Source organism: Dermacentor andersoni, chromosome 7, assembly GCF_023375885.2.
Source record: "Dermacentor andersoni chromosome 7, qqDerAnde1_hic_scaffold, whole genome shotgun sequence".
In the NCBI taxonomy this organism is placed as follows: Eukaryota; Metazoa; Arthropoda; class Arachnida; order Ixodida; family Ixodidae; genus Dermacentor; species Dermacentor andersoni.
Window position 1 is genome coordinate 1,694,725 of NC_092820.1, and position 22,303 is coordinate 1,717,027.

The 22,303-nt window shown below is 45.6% G+C and overlaps 2 protein-coding genes across 5 annotated transcripts in view; one reads left to right on the forward strand and one right to left on the reverse strand.

Moving 5' to 3' along the window:
- Positions 1–22,303, forward strand: part of LOC126535674 (uncharacterized) — a 372,872-nt gene that overhangs the window by 302,815 nt on the left and 47,754 nt on the right. For all 4 annotated transcript variants that reach the window (XM_055073269.2, XM_050182479.3, XM_055073268.2 and 1 more), the window contains exon 18: positions 14,227–14,338. In XM_055073269.2, coding sequence (XP_054929244.1) covers positions 14,227–14,338 — 112 coding nt within the window. The remainder of the gene's footprint in view (positions 1–14,226; positions 14,339–22,303) is intronic.
- Positions 412–18,314, reverse strand: LOC129386041 (uncharacterized). The gene is made up of 5 exons (XM_072289142.1): positions 18,155–18,314; positions 17,709–17,807; positions 17,108–17,218; positions 1,122–1,236; positions 412–569 (listed from the first exon to the last, which is right to left on the reverse strand). Exons 1-4 carry the CDS (start codon positions 18,165–18,167, stop codon positions 1,148–1,150), a joined length of 312 nt encoding a protein of 103 aa, XP_072145243.1. The 5' UTR covers positions 18,168–18,314; the 3' UTR covers positions 412–569; positions 1,122–1,147.

Consider the following 22,303-nt stretch of genomic DNA (forward strand, 5'->3'; position numbering starts at 1 on the left):
TAAATAAATGCGCAAATGCTGCCAGAGTGCAGCAGAAAACAATTCAGTATGGGCCCTGACAACAGTGTCGGGAAGGGTGTTCCACTCTTCAATAGTTTGGGGAAAAAATTACGCTTGGAACGCAGATGTACAGCGTGAATATTCACCTATTTTTTTTGCTGTTGTCCCTTCATCTGGATATGTATGTGGGGGCTGAAGGTACACTTGTCGATTTAAGGCCACCTCTTCACACACAATCTGTTTGAAAAATAAACACCTAGAAAAGTTGCGCTGGACTTTTAGAGCGTCCCACGAGACAGTGTGCTTTAGGACTGTAACGCTAACATCATGATTATACTTGTTAGTAACAAACCGCACAGCATGATTCTGTATTGCCTCCAACTTCTACAAAAGAACTTTAGTGTTCGGGTCCCAGACCTCTGCAGCGTACTCTAGAATTAACCGAACATTAGAAAAGTGCAGAAGTTGTTTGACATCTTGAGGGGCTTTTTTAAAATTCCTTTTAATGAAATTAAGAACATGTCCGGCTTTTGAAGTGATGTAGTCCACATGTTTATTCCATGAAAGATCTGAAGAAAAGAAAACACCAAGATATTTTGCGTGATCTACTTTTTCGATTAAAACGTTGTCTAAATTATAGTTGTGCAGAATGTTAGCCCGCTTTCTGCTAAAGTTAATATAACTACATTTACTGGGATTAAGGTTCATGTGCCATTTACGGCACCAAGCAAGTATTCGCTCAAGGTCACCCTGCAGGGCAGGGACAAAGCATCAACATCACTGTCTACGTCCCTATAAACTATGCAATCGTCCGCATATAACCGTATTTTCGAGGTAATATTCGTGGTGATGCGATTGATGTATATGAGGAATAAAAACGGTCCTAAAACAGACCCTTGTGTTACCCCCGAAGTGCTCTATCCTATTAGTTAATGAGGAGACTAGCAAATTGCAGTGTAAGGCCAATGTTGATAATATCACAACAATAAGTTTGCCCAATAAATCATTTTTGCGCACACATTTAATTTCTTTTTGGCAGAGCTTTAATGTGCTCCAAAGATTGCCCAACCCCTTTGGAAATTTTGTTGTGTAAGGCAAAAGAGAAAAAGAACAGGTCTTACGAAATGTTGGTACAGCTCGTTCTTTGCTATAGTGTTGAGGAGGAGGACTGGGGCTCCTTCCATTGGGCCACGCTCTCGACAAGGACAGCATCGGAGGAGCTTCCCGATCCCCTTGCTGCACGGACACGTTGAGCACCAATCACTCGGCTTGGAGCATGCCGCTTTATCAAGGCGCCTTTTTGTTGTAGGCCACGGCATACCTCATCTCCTGAGCACTGGCAGCCTTTTAGCCCCTTCTGTGCCTTGAACGAGCTTGGTTAGTACATGCGTTTCTGATAGCAAGGGCCAAGCTATGCTCGTCAATACTACTTTTTATTTGCTAGCAGTGCTATGAACAAGCTGGTTTTGTCTTATTGCTTTGTCGTGCTTCTGCTAGATGGCAGCACAAGCAGGAGTGAGTTTATTTTTGTGGACGAAGTAAAACATTGTGATGTTGTTAGGACCGTCACGTTGCAAAGCGTGTGACGGGAGGAAGATGGAGGAGACGGTGCATGATGAGCAAACACACAATTATATTAGACGGCACGTAAACACGAAGAATATCTTACTAGACCCACACATACAAGGTTGTTCGTAAATGGAAAAAATGTAGTCTCACGAGGTTGCGGTTAAGTCCGGAGTGTGGTGAGGCGTAGAGTTCTTGAAGTGGAACACTCGCTCGTCGAGTGATGACCGGCGTGGTAGAGCAGACGCAGCAGCACGGGGCAGGAAAAAGGTGGACGGCCCACAGCTCCGTAGACGAGAACAGGCCCCTCGGTCGCCCGGTCACCCGAACCTCGCGCGTAGAAGCGAGGTTCCAAGATGCCGGCAGGCCCGCTTGAGGCCTCGTGCAAGGCAACGACCCGAGGCGCTCCCCGTCTCGACGGCGGTCGCTCGCTCTCCAGAACCTCGCGCGCAGATGCGGGTTCAAGGCTGCAGCAGGCCGTTCCGGGGTCTCGTGCCGTGCAATGACCCGAGGCGTTCCCTGTCCCGAAGACGGACGCTCGGTCAGGTGAACCTCACCGGTAGATGTGGGTTCCGTAGGCCAGGCGGCCCTAGTCGTGCCAGCGTTCCAACCATCTCCGTTGCGCGAGCCCCCATTTCATGCACTGCACGAGCCTCCCTCGTCTTTCTTTTCCTCTTGTTGAGGCCGGCCGCAATGTCGTCTGCTCTTGCGCTCGGTACTTTGTGTGCACTTCTTCACAATCACCCCCTACTTAAGAAAGTTCTTTCGTTCAAAGAACTTGAGGGTACTTGATATCTGCGGGTCCACCGTAGCGCACACGCACCACAAGGACATTACCACTGCACCACAGATCCGAGCACCGCACACTCGGTACGTTTGAGTACACATAAAAATTACCACAGTGCTACAGTTCCGAGCACCGCACACTCGGTATGTAAGAGTACACATAAAAATTACTACAACACTAGAGTTTCGAGCACCGCACACTCGGCATGATGACTACATTAACAAGACACAACACCACGATAGAGGGTGAAAAAAAAAAAATCCACGAAACTAACATGCCAGGAAATGTTTGTTGTTCGACATTAAAGTCACACCGGTTTAACGTTCGTGCTTTTGAAATACCATGTTTCCGTAGACACACTCTTTTATGTGCTTGGCAACCGGCTCATATAGTCTGCGCCTACATTATCGCTGCCTTTAATATACTCAACCGAGAAGTCATACTCCATAAGTATGAGGCTCCAACGTAAAACACGGCTGTTGATATGCTTGGCCGACTTGATGTAAACAAGGGGCTTATGGTCGCTCTGTAATATGAACGTGCATCCAAACAAGTAGATGTGGAACTTTTGGACGGCCCACGTAAGAGCTAGGGCTTCTCGCTCAACTGTTGAATATGCAATTTCTCGTGGTTGTAGTCGGCGGCTTGCATATGACACCGGGTGCAGAATTCCTTCATGGCGCTGCATAAGTATGGCACCTATACTTGTTGATGATGCGTCGGTGCGAAGTACGAAAGGCTTGGAAAAATCGGGTGCTCTCAATATAGGTGGTGTAGACAGGAGGATATTGAGTTCATCAAAGGCTTTCTGTTCACGTTCTCCCCAAACTACTTTATTAGGGCCTCTTTTCTTGGTCAGTTCAGTGAGCGGGTAGGTTACTTCGGAATAATTGTGGACGAAGTCTCGGTAATACCCCGTAAGTCCGAGAAACGAGTGTACTTCTTTTTTCGTCTGTGGACGCTTCGCAGCCTGTATTTTGTCTAGTGTTTCGACCTGCGATTGCATGACACCGTTTCCAACAAGGTGGCCGAGGAATTTCACTGATCTTTCACCAATTTCACCTTTTGTTGGACGAATTGTCAACCCAGATTCTCTCACTCGTTGTAGAAATGACTCAATTGTACCCACGTGTTCGTCCCACGTTTCAGTGGCAATGAGCACGTCATCGAAGTAGTAGTAAATATGTGGTATGTCTGCTACTACTTTTCTCATGAGGCGGTTGAAAACAGCTGGTGCTGTTTTAATGCCAAACGGCATGAAGCGGAACTGATATAGGCCTGATGCCGTAGCAAAAGCTGTCATTGGTTTCGACTCTTCATCCATGGGCACCTGCCAGTAACCCTTAGAAAAGTCAAACTTTGAAAAATACTGTGCGTTCCCCAGTCTCCCAAAGATAATATCCACCCGAGGTATAGGCTCGTTGTCATTGACCAGTATCTTGTTGAGTTGCCTGAAATCAATGCATAGACGCATCGTCCCGTCTCTTTTCTTCACGATAACTATAGGTGATTGGTAGGCGGACTCAGATGGTTCTATGATGCCTTGTCGTAGCATTTCTCCAATTTCTTTTTGTACTGCTTCTTGGGTAGCAAATGGTATTGGATAGGGCCGCATGTTTACGGGTGTATTCGTGGTAAGTTTCAGCTTACACTGGACGAGATGTGTCTTGCCGGGAACCTCGGTGAATACATTCTCGTATATACTCAGTAGACCCGTGACTTGAGCGCGCTGGTCAGGAGAGAGCGATCCCGATAGACTCACGTCGGCCACCGATTCTTTTCCTTGAAATGGTACACATGGTAGATCGTCATTTTCGGTATCATCAGTGTGACAAGCAGCTGACGCTTCCGGTAATGGCGGTGATATAGGTGGCCGTTCCTCATACTTTTTCAGTAGATTTATATGGAACAGTGTCGTCCTTGTCCCGAGGTCAATAACGTAATTGACGTCATTTCTCCTCTCAAGTACAGTGAATGGCCCTTTCCACGTAAGAATCAATTTGTTGTTGTCCGAAGGTAGCAGTAGCAAAACCTTGTCTCCAACAGCTAAATGACGTGGTCTGGCCTTCCGGTCGTAGTGTTTCTTCTGTAAAAGTTTTGCTTTTTGAAGCTCCTCCTTGGCTAAACAACAAGTGTCTTCAAGACGCTTCCGTAGCTCGACTACATACCCGTATGAAGTTTTTGCGTCATCATCAATATGATTACCTGTCCATAATTCTTTCAATATCGCCATGGGTCCTCTGACATAACGGCCATACAACAAGTCAAAGGGTGAAAAACCCAGACTTGACTGAGGGACTTCGCGATAAGCAAAAAGCAATGGTGCCAAGTACCGGTCCCATTTTTTCGGGCTCTCTTGACACATTCGTCTTATCATTTGTTTAAGGGTGCCGTTGAACCTCTCCACAAGGCCATTTGCCATCGGATGATATGGAGTTGTTGGCAACTGCGTAAAAGAGAGTAGACGGCTTAGCTCCTTCATCAGGCGTGACTAGAATGATGTGCCTCTGTCACTGATTATCTCCTGTGGGACTCCCACACGAGAGAAGATCTCTAGAAGTGCCTCAGCTATTTTTTCTATTTCAATGCTAGGCAGTGACACAGCGTCAGGATACCGCGTTGCCATATCGACCATTGTCAGCACGTACTTATTCCCTTTCTCTGACATGGGAGTTAATGGTCCCACAATGTCAATGGCAACTCTCTTAAACGGGGTATCAATGACGGGAGTATTTGCCAATGGTACTCGACCTATTAGATGTTTGGGAAAAGTCCTTTGGCACGTATCGCACGATTTAACAAATCGCGTGATGTCTGATTGGAATCCAGGCCAGTAGAACTCTTCGCTCACACGGTCTGTGGTTCGCTTTATTCCTTGATGTCCAGCAAGGATCCCTTCGTGAGCCATTTTCATGACGAAATGATGAAGGCTTCTGGGTACGACAAGCTGTTCCATTTGTTTCTTTGACCGCAGTGTGTATCTTCGGTAAAGAATTTCCTCCTTTATAAAGAATTGGATGTCCGCGAACCTAGTCTTCATCTCTTTGTCCACTGCTTCAAAGCATTTACGTAGACTGCTGTCCTCCCTTTGCCTGCTTTTCAAGTCGATTGGGCTGATGTCTAGGGGGTTTATAGCTGGCACTGGTAATGAAGGCGGATTTGATCTTGGCTGTCTGGTTGTCGCCGCCACTTCCGACTTGTCCCTGGTTTCACTAGCAGCGGATGATAAAATGTCAGCAGAGATGGATTCATTAGTAGAACCGTTTCCACCTTCTGCTCTAAAGCAATCATCCGCAGCGCTCGGTGTAAAAAGGTGTCTTTTCCATTCATTGTCAGGATTGGAGGCATTCCGTACGCCTTTCACATTTCCCAGGACAACATCATATAAAGGATTGTCCATGCATAAAACTCTAGTCTTGCCTGTGAAGAACGGTGACGCGATCTCCACGGTTGCTTCAGGTAGCTTCAACAATCGTCTGTCCAGAAGACAGACCGAGGAAATTTTTCCTGTCAGCTTACTGTCTGGTACGAGGGACCTTTTGACAATAATAGAGTCGCATCCCGTATCTCGCAAGACAGTAGCGGGATGTCCTTCAAGCATACCTTCGGCAGTAGGCATAGACTTCTCGTCTCGTTTATGCGTTTGCGTTCTCCCGCATTCCAAACTTCTGGGAACTCGACGCAAGGTCTGTGTCTCTTCGTTTACTGTCTTGGACATGTCTACTTGTTGCATCGAGCACGAAGCCTTCTCAGTACTGTTGGGTTTTTTGGGGCAGTCACCTGTCTTGTGCCCAGTGCGGCGGCACTTTCCACAGAAAGATGTATTTGTATTTGGACCCTTCGTATTGGTCCAGCAATCAGCAGCTCTGTGACCGTGTTTACCACAAAGAAAGCAGCGTGGTCTTTCCTTTTCTTCTTGTCGCTCAGGAGTTCGAGCTTGACCTGGTGGCTTGCTAGGTTCTCTCTCGTTTTTACCCTTGCCAAGGTTGACTAACCCTTGCGCCTCCAGGTAATGATCAGTAGCTTCCGCTAGCTTGTCAAGTCCCTGACAGTTCCTCTCTCTCAAAAAGATTGCCAGTTTCTCATGGCAAGTCATCAGAAACTGTTCTGAGACAATCTTGTCCCGCAGAGCATCGTATGTCCGGTCCGTATTGGCCATTTCTTGCCAGTGATCGAAATATCCCAATAGACGACCGGCAAACTGTCTACCAGTTTCGGAATTATCGAGTTTCGCCGACCGAAACTTCCTTCGGTAGCCTTCCTCCGTGAACCTGAAGCGTTGCAAAAGCATCTGTTTTAGTGTCGCATAGTCCATGGCATGATCCGGTGCCATTCTGCCGACAACACTCAGAGCTACTCCTGTCAAACAGAGGCTTAGCGATAGGGCCCATTTGTCTTGTGGCCAGCCCTGGCTCGTTGCGACGCGCTCAAATTGTTGAATGTATGCATCCAACTCATCGCGTTCTTCATTAAATGCTGGGATTAGCTTGTGCGGACTTTGGTAGCTCTCGGTAGTACCTGCGTGCACACTCTCTGTAAGCTGCCCAGCAGTCATGCTACCCGCTGTCGCATCTAACTCCCTCAACTTTAACTTGAGCTCGAGCACTTCCCTTTCTGCCTTTAATCTAGCTAGCGCTTCGGCATCAGCTTCTTTCGCTGCATTGCGTTCAGCCAGACGTGCTTCACGCGCTTCCCTTTCGCGTGCGCGCTCTTCGTCTACCCATTGTTTCAGTGCCTGGCCAGTCAGCCCCAGTTCTTTTCCAATTGCCGTAAGCTTGTCTGTCTCCATCCTCACCCGTCAGACACGCATATGCAATGTGCTGCTCTTCTCTATAGCGTAAGAGCAGTCCTGTCGCGGACGCCACATATGTGATGTTGTTAGGACCGTCACGTTGCAAAGCGTGTGACGGGAGGAAGATGGAGGAGACGGTGCATGATGAGCAAACACACAATTATATTAGACGGCACGTAAACACGAAGAATATCTTACTAGACCCACACATACAAGGTTGTTCGTAAATGGAAAAAATGTAATCTCACGAGGTTGCGGTTAAGTCCGGAGTGTGGTGAGGCGTAGAGTTCTTGAAGTGGAACACTCGCTCGTCGAGTGATGACTGGCGTGGTAGAGCAGACGCAGCAGCACGGGGCAGGAAAAAGGTGGACGGCCCACAGCTCCGTAGACGAGAACAGGCCCCTCGGTCGCCCGGTCACCCGAACCTCGCGCGTAGAAGCGGGTTCCAAGATGCTGGCAGGCCCGCCTGAGGCCTCGTGCAAGGCAACGACCCGAGGCGCTCCTCGTCTCGACGACGGTTGCTCGCTCTCCCGAACCTCGCGCGCAGATGCGGGTTCGAGGCTGCAGCAGGCCGTTCCGGGGTCTCGTGCCGTGCAATGACCCGAGGCGTTCCCTGTCCCGAAGACGGACGCTCGGTCAGGTGAACCTCACCGGTAGATGTGGGTTCCGTAGGCCAGGCGGCCCTAGTCGTGCCAGCGTTCCAACCATCTCCGTTGCGCGAGCCCCCTTTTCATGCGCTGCACGAGCCTCCCTCGTCTTTCTTTTCCTCTTGTTGAGGCCGGCCGCAATGTCGTCTGCTCTTGCGCTCGGTACTTTGTGTGTACTTCTTCACAAACATGTAGGCAACTGAGGTCTTCAAAAGTGGTGCCACCAGAAAAGAAAGCTAGCATCAGTGATGAATTGAGGGATTCTGAAAATGGACCGTACTGCTGTTTGAGTGACCGAGATTCTCATTGCACTCGGGTATTCTTCTGAGTATTGCACGGTAGAGTGCCGTTGATCTCCAATTTTGACATTTTGAATGAGTAAACGCTAAATCATTGTAACATTTCTGCTATAAAAGGATTTGGCTCTTTTTGCTCAGACTTACAGATACAGTAGAATCTTGAAGATACGAATCCCTCAGAACGGTGGAAAAGTTTTTCTCACCCAAAAAGGTAAAAAAATATAGGGAAATTAAGGGAGGACGTAGCCATGCTTTGGTCAAGATTTCTCATTTTTTAATATATATTTTTTCCCACCATCCTAGGGCCTTGCTTTATTTCATGCCGAAATATTACTAGGAGGAAATACACAACAGAGTTTAAGCAGACTGAACTTTTTCAGTGTGTTCCTTAGAAATTGAGAAGAAAATTAGGCTTCAGGAGGTCACCACTGGTTGCACGCTTTGCCTCACTGTAGCACTGCCATCTTGGTATCGCTGTAAACATGGGATCGGAACTTCAGATAACTGCTGTGCCGCATTTCTTCGTACAGAAGTAAAAGCAAAAAAGCTAGCCCAAAAAAAACGTAAAATTAGCGTCATGAGTCATTACTGCAGTCACGTGGCATGCAGGGAGTTCTCCTCTTGGCTGATGCAGAATCGCTGGCGTCCTTGTTTCATACACACCTTGGCAGCAGCAAGCCATGCATATTGCGTGTCCTGAGGCCAACATTGCAAAATTTGCCTAGTCATCTCGAGTGCATTTCATTGCCGAGTCCCAGTTGCTGCCCGATAGTGATAAGGACATGATTTGCACGAGGTATAGGAACCTGCTTACTTTTCTTTGGTGTGGCAAAGCTGCTTTGTATTGTGCGATCAGATTTCGAACTTTCGAATAGTCATTGGCAATTGTCATCAGCCTCCACAAAAGGCATAGAATACTGAGATAAGGCTACCCATGGAAGTGAATGCTGCTGATCTTGCTGATGCAGCAAGACTGGGTTGCATGTGATTGCTGGCCGTTAATATAGTTGCAAGGCATTTGAAAATTGTCAAGCCAATTTAGCATGACACTGCTAACGAAAGCCAAGGATTGCATAGACATGTAAAGAAAACAGGACCTTACTGGCAAAGGACTACTTTCCCGGCAAGTTTTAGCTGCTCTATGGCTCTCTTGCAATCATTTCGACAAATAAAGCTTTATACACCATTTTCTCAGCGTGGAATTTTCAAGCAGTTGTTTTCACTCATTCCTTTGCCATTTCACAATTAATGAAGGTAGAATCATTCTGTTTTATCAAATATCATATTTACCCGATTTTAACATGCACTCAATTTTGGCGGGTTTAAAGAAAGAAAATAGAAGTGCATCATAATTTTTCTGTTTATTTCTATTTATGATTACAAACCTTGCTGAAGATCACCTGGGCCCTTAGCAATACTGCTAGTTCTGGGCCCATGCAAATGAATACAAAACATCATTGCAACTCAGGTTAACAGGTAATGTGATTTCCAAGTACAGATTCCGCTAACATTGTTGCAAAATAAAAATGTGGCATGGCCACCACATTTACGATCAGAAAAACAAGTTATGCAGAATTTACCTTCACAGAAGGGAACATTTTTAATGAGCTTTCTTAATTAATGCAGCACATTGTCGTCACCATTTGCTCTTTATTGACCATGGATACCAAACACACAGTTTTGGCATCCTCAAGCGATCAGTTTTAGAGGTACTGCTATCACTTTCGCAAGATTTCACATGACTGTGCATCAAACGTGTGCATTAAACACAGTAGAGATCAGTGGACTTGTCACAGTGTGCAGACTGCGTTCGTGCCGCTGTGTGCAGGCTTGGCACAGTGCCCGAAATGCATTCGGCCGTAGATGTGCCAACGCAACTGGTCTCGTGAAATCTCACGAAGGTGACACGGGTCTTGGAAAGTGATTGACCACGAATACCGTTTCAGATCGTAGTCGAGCATAACCCACAGCAGCCTTCACGAAAACGTGCTCTATGCTATCTTGCGATGGCACTGACGACTCTGATGGTAGGCCGATGCCACTATTGCAGTTTTGGTTTCATGTTCAAATGTAATGGAAGGAGGCAATTTTAAGGCCTATTCAGGTAAGTCCTGAAGCATTGAGCAGTACAGTAAAGCTTTCGTCTGCATGCCATAAATGTTTTTATGATGACAAAAAATAAGCAAATGCCGTTCACACTCAAAGGGGGGCGGATGTCACCCTGGCAAAGCCAGTGTGCCCGGCACGCCACTCCTCGTTGGCTCCCCCGGGTGGCAGCTTGGTTGTTCCTACCATCCCCGTGGTATGAGTTCACAACATCCAAAATTTAGCACAATGTAAGCTAATGGACTTCGGCTGGGACGTTTAGTAAATTCGTATAAGGCATGATCGCATCATCGAGATTCTGCTGTAATATCGTAGCACACAAGGGGTTTAAGGGGACGAAAAAAATGTGTGAATACAAGGTTTAATGGGAGCTTACTGTTCTCGGTTCTTCTCAGACAGTTTTGTGGGCACTATGGCGATGGATGAACTGCTGCCCACTACCATTGGTGTATCAGTATTACACCGGGTGTATGTCCAACAAATCAGAAGCTTTAACTGTCCTTTGCACAAGGTGCAGTTAAGGTTCACACGTCTGTGTTCCCTTCACTAAGGCACCTCATTGCAAGGTGACCGTGCCCGCTATAGCAGCAGCAGTGAGCTCTCGCCGAGCTGCAAGCATTGTTATCTTTGACACCTGCATACAGCGCTGGTGCACTGGCATTCGCTTGTCATGTGCTGACTTTCAGCATATTTAGAGGATATCTTGGTAGGTGACAGCACAAGAGAAGAAAACCAAGAAAGCTAGATGACAAACACATTTGTAAGTCATCTCGCTTTCCTCGTCCCTCACGCTGCCCCCAACCACGAATCTTAACCATCTTGCCCAATTCTCTGCTCTTCTAAATGCAAGATACCTTCATTGCATCACTTTCATCTGACTCTTTTAATGTTGCTTCAGCTTTCTGTAATGTTGTAATGTTAAGTTTCTCACTCATCATTCTTCTCCCAGTGCATGCCAGAAGTGGCCAACCTCTTCATTTCTGTAAATAAGTTCCTTTCTCTCTCTCTTTGTTCAGCAACTACTTCTGCAAAGCACTTGACCTAACACCACAGTCTATCCTGTCGTCAAACGTCTGGTCAAGCATGCATCACCAGAATTGCAGCCATCCACAATCTGGCATATTTCAACAGTGACCTCTTAAACGGGCTCACCTTGCAAGAGGCAGTGATTGGATGTTCTAGATTATCTTGTGAGGTTCAGGGTCAAAGTATTCACCCAGAACTTTGATAGCTTCCTCATGTTCCCCAGTGCAACTCAAAAGCTCTTGCATGGCACGTTAAAGAGAAAAACAGCTTTTTTTTTTTTTCGTCTTTTCCCCTCCTTCTTTTTTTTTCTTTTCAAATTGCTGGTTGCCTCAATATGAGCTTCCACATTCATAATGTATGCAGTTGTTCATAACCTTGTGGCAAATCACAAACCATTTAGCTTTGTAAAGATTACGACTGCCCTTGGATGCCTGAAAGCCATGAGAGTTTTTTGCCTGGTTGAGCCTTATTGGCAACTCTGTGGGCTTAGTGTCGTTTCCAATGCGACAGATTCAGACCTGCTTACATGCTTTAATTTCATTAGGTGACTGTGCATGCTTGGCTTTCTCATTGGGAGCTGTGAACTGGTATGTCATAAAATTGCCACAAGTGGTTGGGAAAGACCTACCTAGAAACTTCTATGGTGAATCCTTAATTGTTAGACCTTATTTGCAATTGTCATATCGGCACCAATAATTGCACAATTTTTCATTTATATCCAGATTACAACAAAAGAGTACAAATGCAGTCACGGCCTGTTTTTTCCAAGTCTGATTTTTTTTGGTATCTGCCAGTTATTCCAACATACCCACAGCAGCAATTTTATAAAGCAAATCAGCCACTATTGCAAAATTAGCTTGTGAATGTTGTGAACATTTCTTTTTTGCTGTGCAGGTCATCCTTCCTGCTGTTATATTAAAACAGTGTTAATATGTACCCGCGTAAAACCACATAATCATTAAAACATTGTTTCAATGAATCCCTGACCTAGTCTTCGTACAGTCGAATGTATTGGCTGACTGCTTAAGCTGTAATGGCTTTATATCTTGCAAAGGGGAGCACAGAAGTGTTGTGGAAGAAGGGAGACCAAGGCAGGAAAGACGGAAATGGCTCATTGCATGCCTGCTGGTTGGTGTGCACCATTTTTTCTGTGGAGGCTAACTGTGTTGCCGCGATTTGCAATGTGGATGCAGACGTGCTGTGCTGCAAAATAATACAAGGCATTTCTTGACAGTGTGGAGACTGGTCTCCAGCGTCAGCATGATTTTAAGCATCAGAAATGCTCTGAGAAGCGGCAGCAGCCCCGCCCAAAAAGATAGCCAACAATGGGTTTGCCTTTATCACCGTCAACATAAGCATCTTCACCTATCTGCTTAACAGGATATCGTATAAACTCGAATAAGGGCTGCACTTTTCTATCACAATTTTGATGCGGTGCAGCCCTTACATGGGACCAAACCTTTTGGTTAAAATGGTGCTGGCACAACCGGCAATTTGTGCAGACACCAGATCTCTGCATTTACCATTGCGTCAGAAGTCGACGCGCAGCTTTCGCCATCTGGTGTCGGCACGTGCAAGTATGCAGTGCGCGAAAAGTTGCTGATGCATGCGCATGCCATCGGGCCACTGAATGTGTTTGCTGGAAATTCTTTTTTCCGAATTTGGGGCCGGGGGTGTGGCCCTTGCATGGATGCAGCCAGCCCTTGCGCAAGCCTATGCGGTACGTGGTGTAGTGTAAGCATACTGCCCAATAACCCAAATGCGCCGCCATTCTTCGCTGCATTACCGGTCCGCGTGTGCATCACTTGTCGAAACAAGGGCGCCCCGCAATCACTGTGTTGACTCGCCAAGTTTTCTGGTGCACCCATGCACCGCTTGCGCAGCTGGAAATGGTGTGGGTACGAAGAGTGCACAGAATAAATGCGCATGAAGGCACAGTATAGTGTTCAAAAGACAGTGAAAAGAAACTAGTTTGGATTGATGAAGTACTTTTAATTAACTCTTTTGTTAGTGTCACAGAATAAATTGACCAATAAAGAAGAAAGTGACGGTCGAAGTTTCATTTTTGAGTTGCATGCCAAAACCCCAAGGCCAGTACGTCAGTCTGAACTCGTGGATTGCAAAGTATTTTTTCGTATTTTGGCTGCTGTATTTCAGGAAACGTTCCTTAAGCTCCCTGAAATCAGTCTTTCACTCTCTTAAAATAAAAAGTAGCCTATTTTTTTGATAAACATTTAAGTAGGCTTGAGCTGACAGCCACAAACGTCATGGCGAGCGAGAACTTCAAGGCAGCATCGCCACCCTTCTTTGCATCTCGCAGTAAGAGTGGCTTTTTGTTATTTTGTACTAACACAGCTAAAATAATTTTTCTCTTTAGTGTGCCTTTAAGGCAATGCACTGCACAGAAATTACGTAGAATGATTGGAGCTGCATAACAGGTGATGCTGCATTTCACAGGAGCAGCGTCGGTTCTCAGATCAGTGTACAAGAAATGTGCACACACGCATCAAGGAAATTCAGATGAGTTAATACAATACATTGTCCACTCTGCTATTACTGTGCTGCCTACTAAAGTTCTGGATTGCTATCACCTGTGCTCTATTAACTAGGGTTGCACAAAAAAGAAAATATGGGAATTGATTTTTACTGCTGGGGAAAATATAAAAACAATAAAATAACATTTTAGTGCGAATTTTAGGTAACATTTACTGTGGCATTTCATTTCTTTTTTTTTTTTAATGCTGCAGCACATGGTAAAAAGATGCGAACTTGCACTTGCCAGTTTGTGTATACTTATGCCAAATTTCCACTGAGTACATATTAATGAGGTTTCACTGTATATAGAACAGAGTGTTGTTTGCACAGCATCCCTGCATAACAACAAAGATGTAGAGTAATTAGACAATTTCTCTTCTACTGTAGTAGTTCCATATTTTAAGGTTGACAGGTCTGGTAACAGTATTCTTGGCTGACAACATGCAATGTGTGTTCTCTCTTGTGCAGGCTGCAAAGGCTAGATCTCAAGCGGTGGACGCTTCGTAACAGCCTTGCGGATACGCTGTGCAAAATGAGTGAGCTGCGTCATCTACTGTTCTGGCCTTTGACCAGTGGTCTGGTGGGTACCTTTTGTCAGACTTCTGTCTCTGCTCAATAAAGTTGGCACCAATTAAGGCTGCACCGGTAGTGTAGGCATCAAATACACAGATGTGCAAATTCTAATCAAGTTAGAATACCAGAAACAAATTCAGGGTGTCTAACGACAGGGAAAACCGGGAATTCTCAGGCATGTTGAATAATCTGGAAACACTCAGGGAAAACTCGGGGGAACTTGCGTTTGTGTCAGGGAAAATGAGCAGCAATTTTGTTGAAAGGGAACGAAAGTCGCGGTAATGCTGGCTCGAGTAACAAAGAGGAATCGTAACAGATCCCCTTTGACTCCGTGTCGTCCGCTGGAGGAGTTACCAGTGTACCCTCAACGACCGACTTTCCGAATGCCCGATCCTGGGGACATGTCCGATATTCGGACGGCTTTGCGGCGCCACCACATTGCCCAATGTATAATGTCAATGTCAGTGTATGAGAACATCTGAAATTTCGGACGCGAGAACCATTCGCTGTCCAAGTTTTTGCCGTGACATCCGCTCCGAAAGAGCATTAATCAAAGCCACCACCATCGCCGCCATTTTGATTACCTTGCTGCCTCAAACCAGCGCTATCGCACGTAGATCTGCTGGAAGCCATAGCCGCACCTGCGGCAACGCTAGGCCTAGCTGCTTTGACGTTCGTTATTAAGCTTCTTGCCGTTCTGTGCCACGTTTTTCATTTAAAGAATTCACCTCTGTCAGCAACGGCACTCACCCCACCTTCGTGGTCCTCGCGATTTGTTTCAAAGCTCGGAATGCACAACATGTTGCATAATGCCGGTTCCCAACAGTCAGCTTCACCTCAGTACAGCAGTGCTACTTGTTGAAGCATAACAAACGTGGTAAGGGGGCAATTGTCATGGGACACTATGTATTCCTTAGAACAACAGAAAGCTGAGCTAGTTGGTAAGGATTCATAATGCAAAGAAGGGGGTAAGGCATGCAGACACAAGACAAGTGGACATGTCGTGCCTTAAGTCTTCTCTCACCAGATCGTGCATGCGCAAAATGAGCCCCACTTTTAATGCAGAGGTCCGGCGCCTATTACAAGCAGGTTATCCTAGCGTAGCAGTGGCCACTGTGGCTGAACACCTAAAGAAGTCGATTTCGAGGGGGATGCACGTGATTACAGAAAGCAGTAATAGCACAAAAAGAGTAATGGCTATTCCTTACATTCATTCACTATCACACAGACTTAAAAAAGTTGCAAGTAGATATGGTGTTAACGTGTTTTTACTGCTCCCAATAAGCTAGGTAAGATATGCGCTGCTGTGCAAAAAAAAAAGGAGCAGGTGAAAGGCAAATAAAGAACAGAAATTTTTCCAGTGAAGCACATCAAGAACAACAATTTTACTGGCTGTCGTATGGGTGTGGTATATAAAGTTCCTTTTAGCTGTTTACATTTCTATGTAGGGCAAACGGAGCGGTGTATCAATCAGAGACTAATGAAACGTAAAAGCCAGCATTGCCATTTGTTGGGCATGTTGGTAAACTGACTTGGAAAGCATATTTAGCGCCAGCAAACAAGGACAGAAGGGAGACGACACCACAATGCGCTAACTTCAACAACTTGATTTTCAGGAAACACTTTCAGGATTGGTGTCGTCTCCCTTCTGTCCTTGTTTGCTGGTACTAAATATGCTTTCCAAGAACATAAAAGGTTGTTAACCAGTGGATTGCCTTCTAATCTTTCCTTACATTGTCAAGACTGCCACGATTGTAACTGCACGCCTGAGTTAGATGAATGTGCGATATTGTACAGGCATAGGAATGAAGATACGCGTCTTATGGTCGAGGCATGGCATATCAATAATGGTGGAAGTGCGTACGTGACTCAGCCTTCGATTACCTTACATAAGGAACAGATCAAATGCCTCAACAGTTACCTCTCACATAGACCGGCAATTGTACCCGTTTGGCACGTGGTGCTACCATTCCAGAGCATGCGCAGATGAGTTTTGTGTCTTCTTTCTTTTTTCGCTTCAGTGGTTTCTTCAGTTGATAGTCGGCATTCATGTTGTCCACTTCTCTTGTGTCCATGTCTGCACGCCTTACCCCTTCTTTGCATTATGAATGTATTCCTTAATGACACACGCATGCACCTGCCATCTCCTATAACAGTACGAGCACCAATATGCCTAATTAGTGTACTGGCAGGCCTTCCAAGCTTTTTTGGACGTGCCTGCCCTTAAAGGGCCACTCACCAGGTCTGGCCATTTTGAGCTGACAAGCGCCACGCATACTACGCACTCTAACGATCATGTCTGCTCAGTATTACATCGCTACATGCCTCGGACAAAGCTTAAATTTCAAACCAAATGCCGTCTGCTATTCTCCTTGCGGCGCCGTGCTCCCAGTCGGAGAGCGGACGTAATCGCACAAGTACGCCTACTTCACCCGTGAGCAAAAGTACACAGACCACAGGGTCTCCAAAAAACCTAAATTTCATGCCATTAGCATGCATAAACTGAAATTGACGAGTAGACTGAAAAGTTCCGAATGCTTGGACTGCAGTCCTCAGTTTCAATTTGCATTCACAGGCTGTGGAAAAAATCGGATTATTGCACAATCCCTGGTCCGTATACTTTTGCTCACGGTTGTACATCGCACAGCTGTGACGTTGCTCACAGTGACATGTGACTTTGAGAATTATTCAAGGCAACATCCATTATTTGTGTAATCTGTTCCTGCAATTAAGTCATAAAGCACATCCAACAGTAATAGTATGAGCATACTTGTACCATTGTTGCTCACACTTCTGCCTGGTAGCTGTGGCACCTGCCCGAGGCTGAATCTAGATGCACACACTTTTGGCTTGAGAAGAGATCGCCCTGGCTTCGTTGCACTGGAAACTGAATTGGAAACAAAGCACCTGCTCATAAGCTTGCGGGTGTACAAAGTACAACAATCAACAAATGCACTTCACTAGATTAAAAATGCATCAATAAGAGTGGCTACAGAAAAAGGCCAGTATTGTGATGTGCTCCTAGTTTCCCTCTTCAGTGCAGCAACTGAATACCCCTTGTATTCAGTTGCAAAGGGTATTCAGATTAAGGATCAGGAAGTACAGGACGAGGTTTCTTGCACAAGGGTGGACATTATTTATGGCGTCTACACATTCAGACTAGCATGCAACAAGCGCATGTGTCGGCCTCCATGTGCAGCTTTTTGTGCTTCAATACCAAAAATATATGTTTACTGAATTCAGCAGTTCGAAGAATTGGGCAAGTTCCTATATTACACATTGCTGAAGCACATACAATGGCATTTTGCCATGTAACACAGAAATGTTATCGGCCTGGAGAGTTCCTAAATTAATATGCATTGGAGGAGCATACATACCTTGCATTGTGGCCAAAGAAGTCAGTGGCTCATGACTGCACAATCCTCTGAAGCACTGTGATGTAACTTCTTTAAAATGTGCATTATTTTGAGAGCCATCTGCAATTTGAGAGTATCACATGAATTAGTAGTAAAATTTGAAGCTCATAAATGATTTCCACCTATGGACGATTTTATATGATTCATGGGTGCCGCCATCTTAGGCTGTTATGCAAACAATTTCTATGTTTCATCAGGCATAAAGTGAGGTAACATAGTCGTGGAACGCTGAACGCATTTATACAACTATTTTTCGTGCTTGCGAATCATGCTTACATCTGTAGTAACGCACACTACGTCGTTAAAGACAGAAAACAGCAGCGTTAACAGCACAGGATGGCGGCACCTAAACGCTTCCATAAAATAGTCTATAGGCAGCTGCGTTACAACTTGCTTTGATAACATACCTTGCATCGGCATGTTTTCTTTTTCAGATGAGACATTGTCAATGCCATGCTTCACGCCTGCATTTGAATGCAATTAATTTTCATGATTATTTGTATCACAAAGAGCATGAGATACTACATGCACGTGCAGTTGAATGAATGTATCTGTACACTGATGGCTTCTTACCTTGCCCTTGAGCCATGCGGCAGAAGAGTGAGGGGGTGGCAGTGCATTTGGCATCACAGTTGTGTAATGTCATTGGGTCAAACTGATTCGCAGTGAAGTGGTCCTGCGAGTTTTCATAGTACCAGTACTCATCAGTCCACGCACACATATCTATAGCTAGTCGGTACAACAATGTTTGCAAATTTTCTTGTGCGCAAAAAACACACGGACGTAGCAGAAGACACACGGTGCCTGTGTGTGTCTTCATTCTTCTATGTCCGTGTGTTTTTAGCACTACAAGAAAATAATCTGCAAACATGTTACACCAACAAGCCCAAATGTCTACACTGAGGTACAACAATGTCCTTATATCTGCAAAACCATGTGTACGCAATGCTGCTGCTATCTTGCTGTCCCATAACATCTGGTAAACAAATGTATGGTCTGAACCAGTAAACACTCGCAAAGTTATTTGATTATGAGACATCCGAAGTGTTTACTGCACTCGACTGTGAACATAAATGTGGGAGGTCATCATCATCATCAGCCTATTTTTTATGTCCACTGTAGGACGAAGGCCTCTCCCTGCAATCTCCAATTGCCCCTGTCTTGCACTAGTTGATTCCAGTTTGTGCCATGCTAGGTCATGAGGGAGGTAGTGGACGAATACTGCACTACCTCCCTCATGACCTAGCATGGCAGCCAGCATTTATTTATAATAGCGGTGTAAATGAGAGCCATGTATAACACATCAATGCTTTGAACTGTAGATGTACTATTAGATGTACTATTTAGATGTACTTTAGATGTAGTGAAGAGGTTGATAAAATTGCATAAACAGGCCTGGAGTGTGGCCTGATCCCGGTGACCAGAACCGGTAACGCACTCCCTCACCAGAGCAGGATTGGCCACCCTGGTGCAGTACTTGCCACAACCTCCTATATGAACACAACAATCAAACCCTGGCCCTCAGTCCCCAGCACCTGCAAAGCAACTGACCACGGCGGCGGTCAGACCTGCGACGCTGCAGAGGGTGCTAAGAATCCCTGGCTCCGGACAGGCCGCCATTGGAATATGAAACTGGCAACGTTTAACGCTAGAACGTTATCTAGTGAGGCGATTCTAGCAGTGCTATTGGAGGAATTAGAGAGCAGTAAATGGTATATAATAGGGCTCAAAGATGTTACGAGGCCAAAAGAAGCATATACAGTGCTAAAAAGCGGGCACGTCCTGTGCTACCGGGGCTTAGCGGAGAGACGAGAACTAGGAGTCAGATTCCTGATTAATAAGAACATAGCTGGTAACATACAGGAATTCTATAGCATTAACGAGAGGGTGGCAGGTCTTGTGGTAAAACTGAATAAGAGGTACAAAATGAAGGTTGTACAGGTCTACGCCCCTACATCCAGTCATGATGACCAGGAAGTCGAAAGCTTCTATGAAGACGTGGAATCGGCGATGGGTAAAGTCAAAACAAAATACACTATACTGATGGGCGACTTCAATGCCAGGGTAGGCAAGAAGCAGGCTGGACACAAGTCAGTGGGGGAATATGGCATAGGCACTAGGAATGGCAGGGGAGAGGTATTAGTAAAGTTTGCGGAACAGAATAATATGCGGATAATGAATACCTTCTTCCGCAAGCGAGATAGCCGAAAGTGGACGTGGAGGAGCCCGAACGGCGAGACTAGAAATGAAATAAACTTCATACTCTGCGCTAGCCCTGGCATCATACAAGATGTGGACGTGCTCAGCAAGGTGCGCTGCAGTGACCATAGGATGGTAAGAACTCGAATTAGCCTAGACCTGAAAAGGGAACCGAAGCAACTGGTACATAAGAAGTCGATCAATGAGTTAGCGGTAAGAGGGAAAATAGAGGAATTCCAGATCAAGCTACAGAACAGATATTTGGCTTTAACTCAGGAAGAGGACCTTAGTGTTGAAGCAATGAACGACAATCTTGTGGGCATCATCAAGGAGTATGGAATAGAAGTCAGTGGTAACTCCGTTAGACAAGATACTAGTAAGATATCGCAGGCGACGAAAGATCTGATCAAGAAACGCCAATGTATGAAAGCCTCTAACCCTACAGCTAGAATAGAACTGGCAGAACTTTCGAAGTTAATCAACAAGCGTAAGACAGCTGACATGAGGAAGTATAATATGGTTAGAATTGAACATGCTCTCAGGAACGGAGGAAGCCTAAAAGCAGTGAAGAAGAAACTAGGAATTGGCAAGAATCAGATGTATGCGTTAAGACACAAAGCCGGCAGTATCATTACTAATATGGATGAGATAGTTCAAGTGGCTGAGGAGTTCTATAGAGATTTATACAGTACCAGTGGCACCCACAACGATAATGGAAGAGAGAATAGTCTAGAGGAATTCGAAATCCCACAGGTAACACCGGAAGAAGTAAAGAAAGCCTTGGGAGCTATGCCAAGGGGGAAGGCAGCTGGGGAGGATCAGGTAACAGTAGATTTGTTGAAGGATGGTGGGCAGATTGTTCTAAAGAAACTGGCCACCCTGTATACGCAATGCCTCATGACTTCGAGCGTACTGGACTATTGGAAAAACGTGAACATAATCCTAATCCATAAGAAAGGGGACCCCAAAGACTTGAAAAATTATAGACCGATCAGTTTACTGTCCGTTGCCTACAAAGTATTTACTAAGGTAATTGCAAATAGAATCAGGAACACCTTAGACTTCCGTCAGCCAACGGACCAGGCAGGATTCCGTAAAGGCTACTCAACAATAGACCATATTCACACTATCAATCAGGTGATAGAAAAATGTGCGGAATATAACCAACCTTTATATATAGCTTTCATTGATTACGAGAAAGCGTTTGATTCAGTCGAAACCTCAGCAGTCATGGAGGCATTGCGGAATCAGGGTGTAGACAAGCCGTATGTAAAAATACTGAAAGATATCTATAGTGACTCCACAGCCACCGTAGTTCTCCATAAAGAAAGCAACAAAATTCCAATAAAGAAAGGCGTCGGGCAGGGAGATACTATCTCTCCGATGCTATTCCCAGCGTGCTTACAGGAGGTATTCAGAGACCTGGATTGGGAAGAATTGGGGATAAGAGTTAATGAAGAATACCTTAGTAACTTGCGATTCGCTGATGATATTGCCTTGCTTAGTAACTCAGGGGACCAACTGCAATGCATGCTCACTGACCTGGAGAGGCAGAGCAGAAGGGTGGGACTAAAAATTAATCTGCAGAAAACTAAAGTAATGTTTAACAGTCTCGGAAGGGAACAGCAGTTTACGATAGATAGCGAGGCACTGGAAGTGGTAAGGGAATACATCTACTTAGGACAGGTAGTGACCGCGGATCCGGATCATGAGACGGAAATAATCAGAAGAATAAGAATGGGCTGGGGTGCGTTTGGCAGGCATTCTCAGAGCATGAACAGCAGGTTGCCACTATCCCTCTAGACAAAAGTGTATGACAGCTGTGTCCTACCAGGGCTCACGTACGGGGCAGAAACCTGGAGGCTTACGAAATGTCTTCTGCCTCTAAGGCGGTCATGCGCTTATTAAGGTCGTTGATTATTTGTCTGCAGTGGTCAGCTGCAGTTTCAGGCCCTTCAGCTTCTGCACAAGTGTCAGTTGGCCTGCGGTTAGTTTCTGTAATTCAGCCAGTACAGTGTCCAGGATGGCAGGACCAGGGCTAGTTTCAACGTCGTTGGATATGATTAGTAGCGGGTGGATGACATAAATGCACTCAGTGGCAATCAAGACGTAGCACCGTGGGCTAGGGAGCTGTACCAGAAGATAAATGCTTGATTTTTTTTTTAGCATGAGGTGCATATGCTTGACAAACCTGCATGGCGAGAGCAAAGCGGATAGCAAACTGCACCAAGGTACAGTCACCGGGCCCACAGAGCTGTGTCGACAGTGGTTGTTCCTTTATAGCTGGTAGGGCTGTCAATGGCGATGATTCTTTTCAAGTTGGCTCCAGGACCAGTAGCTCGTGTTCAAACAGTGAC